The sequence below is a fragment of the Labrus bergylta genome, chromosome 10 (genome assembly GCF_963930695.1).
Source record: "Labrus bergylta chromosome 10, fLabBer1.1, whole genome shotgun sequence".
In the NCBI taxonomy this organism is placed as follows: domain Eukaryota; kingdom Metazoa; phylum Chordata; class Actinopteri; order Labriformes; family Labridae; genus Labrus; species Labrus bergylta.
The window spans coordinates 1,225,384-1,238,854 of record NC_089204.1 but is presented as its reverse complement, the minus strand read 5'-3'; the positions used below and the strand labels follow the sequence as shown (position 1 = coordinate 1,238,854).

The following is a 13,471-nucleotide window of genomic DNA, read 5'->3' as shown; positions in this document are numbered from 1 at the left end:
CTTAAAACTCTTATGGATTCGTGGAAATGTTATTAAACAGATTTAATTGTGAACATTTGGGACTTTGAACTTTGTAAAACGTTAATTAAAAGTGTGATGGTTGGGAAAACATTGAAACCCCACTTTAGTTTGAAATTATCACAGACAATATGTCAAATGTTGAAACTGAGAAATTACAGTCTTTACAAAAATGAAATGGGTGAATTACAGTCTTAAAAAAAATGTTTGCCCAATCTGGACTTTGGCAACAAAAGTCTAGAAAAGTTGTGAATTGCTAAATGAATAGAACATTTTAAAATGAATCAAGTTAACTGGCAACAGATGAGTAACATGATGTGGTAAAAAAAAGAGATCTTCCCAGAGAGGCTGGGTCTTTCTTAAGCAGAGATAGGAAAATTTGTCTTTCTGTTTGGAAACCCTGGACTCCACGTTATTTAGGCTTAAGAGGAGAGGAACCATCAGGCTTTCAGTGCACAGTTCAAAAGACAGCATCCCTGATGGTACGGACAGGAGCGTGTCCAGAGGGGTGGCCAGGGGTAGCATGGACCCCCCTTGTAATCATATGGGCCACCCCAAAATCCAAAACTGTGATAGGTCTGTCAGAGGAGGCACTGATCAATTATTCAGGTTTCCATACTGTAATATTTATATCATTTTTAAGTACGCTATTTTAAATGATTACAACCTTGTTTTTAAGTGCTTAAGGAATTGAGCTAAGAAGGTGTATGCCTATGTTGCCACTCTGTTGTGTTTGTTTTTAAAGGTAAAAGATTATATAAAATAATATTTTCATCATTCTAACATCCTCATGATATTTTAATCTTAGTTGTTAATGTCAATATGTTTCTAATAGATATTTTATGTTGTGAAATCAATTGCACTGATAATTTGTCAAAGTTCTATCTGTGGACATGTTGTCATGTTATTTTGCTTGCAAAAACGTGTTGCCAACTCCTTACACGGGCAACTCCGTGTGACTCGGCCCTAGTCTTGCCACCCCAGGGATTCGCCTTATAAGTATACAGTAAATATCATTTGATAGGCTCGTAGATAAATACCCAGATACATTCCCAGACTTGCATGAATTGTTACCGTCTTACAATGCTTCAAAGCATGGTCACAGATCTGTGAATGTATACTAAGTGAAATGAATAAATGTTGTCTGATTAACTTTAGGGCCATTATGTGGCCCCATCGGACTGTAAACAGCGTTTTATTGCGCTCTGGGATCACGTTTCATGCACCAGCGCTGTCAAAGATGAGGTGAAGCTCCGGTCTTGGCAGTCGGGTGACGTGGCTGAAGGTTGCGGACGATGCGTTGAAAGAGTTTGTTAATTCACCGTTTGAAAAATCGCTGTGAACAGCTACTGGAGGCCGTACACCACGTGACTCAGGCTAGCCAATCAGATGTTCACGCGATGAGTGCTCGTGAAGCGCTTACGCCATCTGCGTACGATAGCATCCCTAAAACTGCCTCTGTCATACAACCAGGAAGAAGGTGGGATAGCCATACAAAGCTAACATCCCAAGTCTTTCTGCATACTTTCTCTGGAAATAATGGGATCTTTCAGGTGGAAGGTGGCAGCGGCGGCCTTTCTCGCCATAGTAGGCTCTTCATTACGTGTCGTAGCAGATGAACATGAACATACGGTAAGAAAACGTTTGGAGAGGCCGATTGAAAAAAGATAGCCTTGAAAATAATGGACGTTTGTGTGCTCTGTGTAACCTGCTAGCTTTAGCTCTAGCTACGATGTCCAGTTGCATGCAAGATTAGAGAAATACATACTCGACAGATTGCATGGCATGACCTTCTGCGTTGTTGAATTACTCTTGATACTCTACCAAACTGACGGGCTATTCAGTTAAGTAGCTAACTTGTTACAACTTATCGGCCTAAGTGCTTACGGCTAACCCATGCTAGCCCATTAGCACGTCTTCCACAGTCTTCTCATTTCCTGGACTATTGGCCGAAACTGCACTTTCGTTAAACCAGCTAGCGTTAGTTTCCCCCCCAGAAAAATAAAAACTGCGTGCATAATGAACGTGTAAAGTAGTTTTTTAGTCTCAAGGCAATCCTTCCGATCACGATTTCCTCCTGTGTAAAATAACAACGTTATGCAGAAACACCGGTAAAACGTCAGGGCCCTCTAATATCTCTTATAGATTAACATTCATCAGTCCAGATCACAACTATCTGAATAATTAATAATGTGTATGATAATTAATATTTTACATCATACGACAGTCTTATGTGTGTAGGCTGTTCACTTAATGGACTAGTTCACATTAACTTTTGTTTTCCTGAAAATAGTTAATGCACATCAATTCTTGAGGTGTTACTAACTTTTAATGATGTTTGCATGAATTTGAATATAGTACCGGTCTTCATTTTCTAGTGAAATAAGATGTCACCACAGCCTCAAAGTTGTTATCATCTTTTACACTCAAAGTTTCTCATCAGATGTACATGTTGCTTCTTACAACTTCCGTTTCAATGTTTATAATTGAAATATATTTGAAACTCACTGATATTTCTTCTTGTAGAGTAACATATACAGAGACTATCAAACCAGAGGGACTAGTAAAACTGGTGTTGCATTCCTTGGTTTCACAACAAGAATCCCTGTTTTCCCCTTGCAGTACACGGATAAAGAGGAGGTAGTTTTATGGATGAACACAGTGGGGCCTTACCACAACAGACAGGAGACATACAAGTACTTCTCCTTGCCCTTCTGCGCGGGTTCAAAGAAGACCATCAGTCATTACCATGAAACACTTGGAGAAGCTCTGCAAGGAGTGGAGCTTGAATTCAGCGGCCTAGACATCAAGTTCAAAGGTATTGTACTGACTGTCATGTCTTCAGTGCACTGAACAGATGACAGTTCTCATACAATAATACTGTTGCACTTGTCTCTTAATCTCTGGGTTTATTATTTCTTTATTTCTCCTTTTCCTTTATCCAACAAAAAATGTGTGTTTTTAAAATTATTCCTGTAGACGAAGTGATGCAGACGACATACTGTGAGATTGACCTGGATAAAGCCAAACGGGATGCCTTCGTCTATGCCATCAAGAATCACTACTGGTACCAAATGTACATAGACGACCTGCCCATCTGGGGTAAGTGATAATCAAGACCTCTAAAAGTTGAACAGCTTCTTATTCATTGGTGGGACTGTCCATCTATCCGGGGTCAATCTACTCAGAGTGATACAGACCCCCCGAGATGTTAGCCTCTCAAGTCAGTATGCTTGGTGATTCATACAATGTAGCACACAGAATCTGAGCAATAGTTCAGTGTTGTCGTTGATTACCAGCTGTCTTCTGCTTCTGTCATCTCACCTTTAAAGGAACTTTTAGAATGGATAGTCTGAGGGTTAATCACTCTTAATGGTTAAGGACTGTACCTATATTGTTTAAAGGTTCTTACCATACCATAAGTATTCACCAATTCACAAACAACACATTCATCCACAAACAAGATGCCGTACAAGGCAGCTGATATATTCACACATATGAATGCAATGCCTTCTTGGGCATTTTGGGGTCAATAATCGTGTCCAACATCCTGACATGAAAACTAGAGGAGCCACAGATCACACCAGCCATATTCCAATGAGTGGACCATCCATGTTTGGGTGCATGGTTTTGTGGTAGAGAGCTGTATGTATTACTTAATGAAAATGGGTCAGATATAACTCTATTGCTTATATATTTAATCATATATATTTTATTGATATGAGTCTGACATGCCAAAGACAAAGTTGATAATTTATTTTCTTGGTTTATGCATTCACTTAGGCAAGAGAGACTTTAACACCATCCTGGACTATGATGTTAAGTCTTTTTAAGACTGTCACTCTAAAAAGTTGTCAGCGCTCTATGGCATACGTGTAATAGGTTTGTACAACGTGGCCACTCCTACAGTACTGTTGCTCAAACATGAATGCTTTATTTGATTTGGAAGATGATGGGTGGGGCCCTGGCATTTACTCAAGACAATTGTACACAGTGCATGTTGCATATGCCAGAAGCAAATAAGTGAAAACTTTGACCCGATATCCGGTTTGTGGTTCTGCTAATATACTCAACGATGAAATGATTGAATGTGGTTATTCACAGAGCGTATGAAGCTCAGTAACAGCTGATTTGTAATTTATCTATCCACATAAGGTTAGCCTCGTTACCTTTCAGTTCAATTTGGATTTCCAAGATTCTCTAGACACAACATAAAACAAACAAAATTAGACAAAGGGTTGTGATTGGCCAGGCTTAAATCTCTCTGTATGGGCATCTGTCTGAACCTGATAAAATATGAGTACAGTTGATCTCCTCTGACCACACTTGTCCACTCGCCAGACTTAGAAAACCATATCTGTTACAAAACAAGAAACCGTGTGCTACTCACTCAAGAGCTTTATAGAACACTTTCTTTTAAGTCATTATTTAGTTAGTTAGTCAAATCCTGGATGTGAGGAGAACTAGGAGGATAAGAATGCAGCCGTCTGGAAGAAATCCCAAATGACTGTTTGACATTGAGCTCAACTCTACGGTCAGAAATTGTTTGTTGTAGCCAGCAGGGACACACTTTAATAGCAACTGAAGACATATCAGGTGTAAGAGATGAATATCAAAGATAATATTTCAAAGTTAATGAGTGGTGTAGAATGTGCCCTTTACTTGGTATTTTCAATATAATGTTATATAAGCAAAGGGCTTGGGATTCATGTCTGTTTGACCACTGCTATAAGAAACAGCCCTCCCATTTATATAATGTCTCTCTTCTTTTTTTTTTTTTTTTTTTTTTTTTAAAGGTATCGTTGGTGAGGCAGATGAAAATGGAGAAGATCATTACCTGTGGACGTACAAGAAGTTGGAGATCGGCTTCAATGGCAATAGAATTGTTGACGTAAATTTGACCAGTGAAGGAAAAGTCCGACTTGTGCCAAACACAAGGATTGCAATGTCTTATTCTGTGAGTACTGACTTCTTTATATAAATGAAGGCTTATTGGAAGTCTGTATTATTTGTCTATTAATCATCACATGAGGATGTGGTTATGTAAACATTTCAATTTAGTCTTAATAAATGAATGTGGAAAACAAACTTTCCTACACAGGTGAAATGGAAGAAGTCTGATGTGAAGTTTGAAGACAGATTTGACAAGTACCTTGATCCATCCTTCTTTCAACACAGGGTGAGTTGAATATAACGACTGTTTTTTTTAAAGATTTTTATTACCTCTTGGAGGCGTGATATTTACGCTCCTGTTGCACCTTGCTGTGATGTGAAACTCACGGAAGAGAAATGGAGAGGCAAGCTGTTCCGCCTCTGAGCAGCCATAAGAGGTAGTAACAGAGTCGTCACAGGGGCGAGGCGGTGGTAATGTAAAGTGCTGGAGACGGCATAGCATATGTGAAGCTCTTGCTGTTTGTTTACATGTCGTGCCTCTGGTGCTTCCACAATGAGAAATCACACAGTGGGACAAGCCGCAGTGGATACAATGTATAAGTACAAAAGAATAATGATGACACAACTTGTGCCTAAAATTTGTTATTTAAGATGTATAATGTTTTATACAAATATCCAACTGCACAAAGCATTCTTAAGTGAATGAAATACGTTGAATAAAACATCATCTGATAAAAATGTCTCTTATCTTTTTATCTCTTGCATGATCTGAGTCACTTTACAATCATCGTTAATTTCCGTGAACGGTCAGATGCGCGACTCGCTTTGAATGTTGCGGCCGCAAGGAATTGTGGGGCGGCATATCTCATCTCCTTTGGTAAAGGATGGTCCAGTGTATCCTATGCTAAAGGAGGTTATAAAGGAAGCATTGACCCACCTTTCCTTAACTTTTAGAGAATTCGAACGGCTCTTATCATGGCCGCCACTTAAATGCTTCCGGGTCATTTCACTCAGTTAGGAACCTTCCTAAACAAAAATGACAATTCGAACGCAGCCTGAGAGTCTTGTAGCCAACCACCCAGTGGTCTGTTGCCTGTAGAGTGAGACTGAGCTCACTTAATATACTTTGTGTTTGGAAGAATGCAGCTTCCAAACAAGGGAATGTATATTAAACTAATTGTGTTTTTTTGTTTTGTTTTTTAGATTCACTGGTTCTCCATCTTCAACTCCTTCATGATGGTCATTTTCTTGGTTGGTCTTGTGTCCATGATTCTTATGAGGACACTCAGAAAGGATTATGCCAGATATAGCAAAGAGGAGGAAATGGATGACATGGTGAGCTTTGAATAAATTTCTCAAGAACTTCAAACTAGCTTTCTTTCCATGTCAAGGTTTTTCATTTTGCACTGTGTCACTTTGTACCACCAGGACAGAGACCTTGGAGATGAATACGGGTGGAAGCAGGTACATGGTGATGTATTTCGCCCGTCAAGCCACCCACTGATCTTCTCCTCACTCATCGGCTCCGGCTGCCAGATTTTCTCTGTCTCCTTAATCGTCATCATCGTCGCTATGGTTGAGGACTTGTACACAGAGTAAGTCACTGGCCTAGTTGTAACTTTTAGTCATAGATTTGGGGTTGGGTTCAGATACCAGGAATTAGTCTAATGTAAGTAAATCTGCTACTTTCCTTTTAATCTGCTCATTCAATAAGGTAAACAGGTAATTGTGTTGCCCGTGTTATTCTTTGATTGAATCTAGTGAAGTTCAGGCTCTGAGGTGAAATGTTGCCCCAAACATTTAACATGATGTCGGTTGAAGAAAATGCTTGATGAATGTTTCAATTACATGGGAAATAAAGACCAAACACAGAGGCAATAGTTAACTTTATAGCGCTCCAATCATATCAATTTTCTCTGCAGGAGAGGATCCATGTTGAGCACAGCCATTTTTGTGTACGCTGCTACCTCCCCTGTCAATGGCTACTTTGGGGGAAGTTTGTATGCAAAACAAGGAGGTAATAAAAAAGCCTTCATGCATGACACTCTCTTTTTTGTTATCTTAATATTATATATATATAATATCCTCTAAAAAGCTTTAGTTTGTTGTTTTTTCTTCATGGTGCTTTTTGATTTGTCCAACTAAAACAGGCAGAAGATGGATTAAGCAGATGTTTATTGGGGCCTTCCTGATCCCGGCCATGGTGTGCGGGACTGCGTTTTTTATCAACTTCATCGCTATCTACTACCACGCCTCCAGAGCCATACCATTTGGCACCATGGTGGGTTCCACACAACAGCAAACCACAGAGCTAGGAAGAACATGCTTTGAGTTTAACAGCTTGACTTAATGTGTGTGGTTGTGCAGCAATATGTTCCAAGTGAAATAGAATTATCAGTTATGGAGCTTATAGAGGGCTGAATTGAATAAGGTAATGACGAAAGTATCCAGGCAAGGATTTGAACCGCATCTCGTGCAAGAGAAACATGTAGGCTTTAAAATGATCATTTGCCTCATCTTAAAATAACATAATAAACAGAGCACATCATAACAAAAACATGATGCTGTCTATCCTAAATCTATGCAGCTTTTCTATTTAAAATATATATATATATATATATATATCCACATTAAGTGCACACTTTTCCAAACCAGGCATTGATTAGAAATGATAAAAATCCTATCCAGGGAAACTCCCAAGTCTCTTACTTTGAATCAGATGCTTGTTGGCTCAACACAAAACTCAAATGGGTATGTGTGTCTCTTAGCACATATATCAGTCCAACATGTCAAATAGGAATCCTGAAATCTAACCAGGAAAAATGCATGTTCTAGTTGCATCACTAAAACTTGTCAATACAAACAAACACAACTGAGGCTGTACACATTTTGTCTGGTTAAACACACATGGTGATTTCTATAGACTATTTTCCTGTTTGTACACAGTGATGACGTGTTTTGTGGGTGGAGCCCAACTGGTGGTAAGAAGTTAGTCAGCGGTGTTGATTTAACTGGTGATATAACAGCATTTAAGGACCTCTTATTACTATCAGAATAATTTTAAATATATGGCTTCAGTGCCTTCAGATACATTAGCAATGCTGGGCAAGAGTTGTGGAGTCACAAATTACATTTAAAGAGACTTTGCAGATGCTTGTTCAAAACAATATAAATGGGGTTGAATCTTTACACATTTTTTAAAAGTAGAATGTAGTAATGTTTGATTAATGTTAACAGTTTATACACATATGGATTATACACAAGATTATTACAGGAAACTGACAATGTTGTTCACAAGGGGTCACCATCGTGTGCATTGAACATCTGCAAATAGGATGCAGGATGTTTAACATTATTATGATAGTAAACAAGGGTCCTCCAAAGCTGCTCCTGACAAACACCACCTGGAGTAACACCAGTTCATTCAACACCAGTTAAACGGTGACCTCAGACTTCTTCATATACCTTGCAGTGAAACCCAGCGACTATACTGAAGATAAACTCAAGACATACAAATCACCTGACAAATACAAATTTGTAATTTGCGGTCATGTCTAGGACATAGAAAACCAAGATTTGTCAGATGGGTTTTTGTGAATTGAGGGCTGAGGTACTGCCCAGCATGCAATAAGGACATAAAACACAGCCATATGTCTGTTTTTCTTCAGAGGGTTTCTTTGATGACAGTATGATCTATCTATTGATATAGGGTTATGTTTTATTCGCTGTCCTCTTTAATTGAGGGTCTTCACACTGCTGTTCAGTGTTTCTATCGTTGTTTTCTACCACCACAATGTGCACTTAACTGCTGTGATGTAATTGTGACATCTATTTTCAAATTGGTCTATCTGCCTGTATGTTTGGTTGAATATACACACCCCATAAATATGATTACCTCTACGTCAGGCTATGAGCAGTGACGTTGTTTAAATCTGTGAATCAAGAAATACACCATATTTGAAAGTGATTCCAATGTTTCATTAGACTGTGTTGACCTATAAATAATTGCAATTCAATGGACAATTGAAATAAATAATGGGTGATCTAAACAAACCCTGTTAAAAAGGACCAGTGACGTTTGCTGTATTCACAGATTCAAAAACCTGAATATATCTTCTGTTTGATTTCTGCAGGTCGCTGTCTGCTGTATCTGCTTTTTCGTAATTCTGCCGCTAAACCTTGTGGGAACAATTCTGGGCAGGAATCTGTCTGGCCAGCCGAACTTTCCCTGCAGAGTGAACGCTGTGCCCCGACCAATTCCAGAGAAGAAATGGTAAGGGTGGCCATTTTAGGCTCTGAGTATTGTAATTTACCTCGCATACGTATACGAGGTGGGGACAGTCATTCTTTAGATACATGCCAACTGAACAAATATACTAACTGTTGTAATGTGTTCAACAAAGTAATAATGTATGTGGTCAATATATATTATTGCAATGTTTTTAATAATATCTTGTATTCATTCATTTAGTTCATAAAATGTCAGAAAAGGAGGTATAGCTGCCACATTAAACATTTAGGAATGGATTATGCAACCCAAAAATAATCAGAGAAAAACAATATGTTCCAGTTTACTGTTTGAATAGTCCTCATGGTACTTCTGTGCCACATTCAGCAGTATTCAAACATGATGGCATACAGTGTGTATCTGGGGGCAGAGAGGAGTGTATGGCTCTATGGATGGTTGATTAGCAGACATTAATGGCTCTTGGGCAGTGAGGAAGTATGAAATGAATACTCATTTTTTTAGGGCTTGTGGTTAAGTGTTTTGCATCAGGTCTGGAGTAGATAATGGTATTGCTGTCTGCACAAGGGTAACAGAAATATCAAAGCATTAAACTGAGTGCATTCAAATTGACAACATTGTGCCATGCACTGTGGCCAGCTGCCAACAGGAAATGGCAGAAGAGACTTTAGGTCACAATGATACTTTGCTTGAATTTCCATTCTGTGTCTAGCTTTTCTGTTTGCTTTCTTGTTACATAATAGATCATGTATCGTTGTCTGTGTGGGGAAGGCCTTTTGTATTTCTAAGTTTCTGTTATGTGATCTCTCAGGTTCATGGAGCCGGCTGTCATCGTCTGCCTTGGAGGAATCCTTCCATTTGGGTCCATTTTCATTGAAATGTAAGTCTACTGAGGAGGCTGTGTGTGTTGTAAAGGATATTCTCAGCAGGTGACATGTTTTCTGTCCTCCTTTCTCAGGTACTTTATCTTCACATCCTTCTGGGCCTACAAAATCTACTACGTGTACGGCTTCATGATGCTTGTCTTGGTGATCCTGTGCATCGTGACCGTGTGTGTCACCATCGTGTGTACGTACTTCCTGCTCAACGCTGAGGACTACAGATGGTGAGTGTAGTCCTACTTTGCCATAGAGTGGCTCTGACGTTTGCTCGCCTACAGCAACGTCAAAGTGGTGGAAATCAATCGTTTTCAGCTTTTCAATGTATTTGCTCATGAAAATACATTGAGAAATGAATCCTGCATAAGTTTAACTGTCTTTTGTTTTCTAGGCAATGGACAAGCTTCCTCTCTGCTGCATCCACTGCCGTCTATGTTTACATGTACTCCTTTTACTACTACTTTTTCAAAACCAAGTAAGTATTAAGCTTCATTTAATAAGAAAAATAAAACTGTGTGAAAGAGCACAGCCATTTATCACATGATTGATCTCGTCATATTTCAGGATGTATGGGCTGTTCCAGACGTCCTTCTACTTTGGCTACATGGCCGTGTTCAGCACTGCCCTGGGAATCATGTGTGGTGAGTCCCGAATCGAGTTGAATGCTAAAGAACTGTATTGATCTAAAGTAACTTTTGATTTCTCTGAGGTACTGTCAGATTTTGGATTTTTAATTATCTTAAAGTGTGTAATTCTGAGTACAGCAGTATACATGTACTCTGTTTACAGTGATAGGGAGTACATTTAGTTTCTTTGCTTGAGATCTTGACTTATATATCAGCTTTTCTTGGGTTAACAACATGATTATTCCCCATTATATACGTTAATTTCTGATGATGGTATATAGAAGTAACAGGTTAAATAAGTTGACATCTCAAGAAAACAACCCAAATTTAATTATCACAGGAAAACAGAGTTAAATCAAATGTCCACATACTCCGTGTGCACTGTGGTCCATCAGCGCCATTCATTGCCACTCCAGTTAACGCTCCTGTTTCCACAGTGAGCTCTGCCATCCGTCTCCAGAGCGTACCAGCAGCGCTATACACTTTGCCCCATTTCAAATACACTGCAAGTCTATTTTACTCGGAGCTCACTGCAAGCACGCGTCAAGCTGAACAGGAAGTCAGGCGAGGAAACGCACAGAGCGTCCGGTCAATTTCAAAATAAAACACTTTTATACGAACTCACAATCCTTTTTGCCATCATTTCTATCAGCACCAAATGAACAACAAAGCAGCATGTTGTTAACACGTTTTTCTCTTTATTTCCGCATGATCTTGTAGTTCTGATGTTGTGTGTACAGCTGCTCATATCTGCGCTGACGGACCACAGTGCACACAGACTGATGTGGAAATTGGCAGTTAGGGCTAACTTAGCTCTACTAAGTTCGACTAAATTTTCTTCCTCAGCTGCAAGCCACTCATTCTTCTCTTTGTAAAGAGTACACCTTAAAATGTACCTTAAAGCACCTTTTTGGAGACTTCTCTAACTACTATATGTAGCCTTCTGGGTTTTACAAATGTAAGACCTGATTGTCTGAAACCTTCACTGGTAATCATTTCCCCTGTGATGGATTTACATTCAAAGTAAAAGCAGCGTGATATTTAAAGTGGCCTTGAAAGGAAACTCACTGAAGACTTTTGTTTTCCAGGTGCTGTTGGATACATGGGAACAAGTGCCTTCGTGAGGAAGATCTACACAAATGTGAAAATTGACTAAGAAGCAAAGCGACAACAGAGGATAATTAAAAGATTTGCCTATGTGTTTCATGAAAGACGGCGGGCACAAGTCATTCTTTATTACCTTTCTTTCTTGCGAAGAGATTGTGAGAATCTCACTTTGTACAATGTAGTTTTTTTTCCATTTTGTGAATGAATTTCAACGCCGCAACTCAAAGTGAACCAGAGCAAACAAAAAGATATCAAACACAAGGTTCTGTTTTTATCGGTTGCTTTCAAACAAATGTCGAGGCAAATGTTTAAGGACGACATGGCTTCTCTTTTCCAACCCAGACCCCCCTGAGACCAGAGAACATAAATGTTTATTGATGGAATAGTGTAGCTCTCTTCAGTGAAGAGGTCTAAGTGTATTGAAAGCCTTTTGTTCTATTGTGTCAGAATGTTGGAGAGTTGGGTTTGTGCCCATGTTCTGATTTCTATTTTGTAATCTTGAAGTCATTTGAAATATTGTTATACATAGTATAGTAGTCAGTTCTGATTTACTTCCACCTCAAAGATGATCTAAACAGATTTGGTCACTCAATCATTCCCCCTTTTCAATGATTCAGAATCCCCTGTTACAGTAGCAATCCATCCAGTTGGTGAGAGATTTTAGTCCTGCTGTAGTTTACTGTACAGAGTAGAGCAGATGGACTGATCAACAGTTGAGGTACAGTAAGAAACCAAGTTTTAAATGGACGTTTGATGTGATCCCATTTCCTCGTTTGGTCGGGGTTTTCTTAATGTTTGGGTTTGAATGAAGTCTACTTGTAAAGATAATATATGGATTGGGGGGGAGTGTATATAACCTTAATAATGTATCTCTAGATGTAGATCCCAAATGTATTTTCGTTGTACAGATTTACTACAGGGTGTTTTTTTAAATGATCCATTCAGTTTAAAAGAGGTTGTCTTTGTTTGGTGTTTGGGATGGGGCTGGTGGCGCTGTTACAACTTGCCTGAAATTGCATGAAGTTTTCACCAAACCATCTGCTCATGAAATTCCACTTCAGTCAGTGCTGTACGTTCTTTTTTTTCCTCTTCCTCTGACTCAAAATGTAAAAAGGTACATTTTGACGAGCGGTAGGCCTGCTTTTGGGCTCTTTTCTTTTGATTTTATTTAAAGCTTTAAAAGGCTCTACATTTCCTGGGAAAGCCATTACCTTCATGTTCTTTTGCCTAACCTAAAACATCATTTGTGAATGTCAGAAGGAATGAAGCAATTGCTTTGTTTCTGCAAACATACTGTACAAAGTGAAGTTTATGTACACTTAAAACTAGATGTTTTCATAATCACACAGTGGTGCAGAGTGTTTCAAATGCTTTTTCCCCCCCATTTTGTGTAAATACAGTATGTACCCTACTTGTATGAAAAGTGGCAATGCCTTTTTATTTTCTAATTTCAAATTCTGCTCCCACTGAAGTTGATTTTGGCACCTCATCTTGTGTACCAATGTCTGATTACACATTTTGAACCTGCATATTAACTTGCTGTAAAAAGAAAAATAAACATGTTTATGTACAGGGGTTATTAAGTGTGGTTTCGATTTTGGGAGTTAATATTGGAGGGGTTTTGAATGTGTAGATCCATGCATGAATTACAGTAGCTGTATTGGTATTAGTGCATGTTTATGCAGATTGTTGAAAAAAAACAG

General features: G+C 38.9%; 1 protein-coding gene across 1 annotated transcript; it reads left to right on the top strand.

The window, feature by feature from the left end:
• Positions 1–1,467: 1,467 nt before the first annotated feature.
• On the top strand, positions 1,468–13,343 carry tm9sf3 (transmembrane 9 superfamily member 3). Its single transcript, XM_020646127.3, has 15 exons — positions 1,468–1,650; positions 2,641–2,836; positions 2,998–3,120; positions 4,815–4,975; positions 5,120–5,197; positions 6,115–6,246; positions 6,340–6,506; positions 6,834–6,928; positions 7,062–7,192; positions 9,045–9,184; positions 9,969–10,037; positions 10,116–10,262; positions 10,427–10,510; positions 10,600–10,676; positions 11,750–13,343. The coding sequence occupies exons 1-15, from the start codon at positions 1,558–1,560 to the stop codon at positions 11,815–11,817; spliced, it is 1,761 nt and encodes a 586-aa protein (XP_020501783.1). The 5' UTR covers positions 1,468–1,557; the 3' UTR covers positions 11,818–13,343.
• The last annotated feature ends 128 nt before the right edge of the window (positions 13,344–13,471 follow it).

Coding starts and splice junctions, on each gene's coding strand:
- tm9sf3 (XM_020646127.3), top strand. CDS start 1,558: ATGGGATCTTTCAGGTGGAAGGTGGCAGCGGCGGCCTTTCTCGCCATA. Junction 6,247..6,339: donor AGGAGGAAATGGATGACATG/GTGAGCTTTGAA, acceptor TTGTACCACCAG/GACAGAGACCTTGGAGATGA. Junction 10,511..10,599: donor TACTACTTTTTCAAAACCAA/GTAAGTATTAAG, acceptor GTCATATTTCAG/GATGTATGGGCTGTTCCAGA.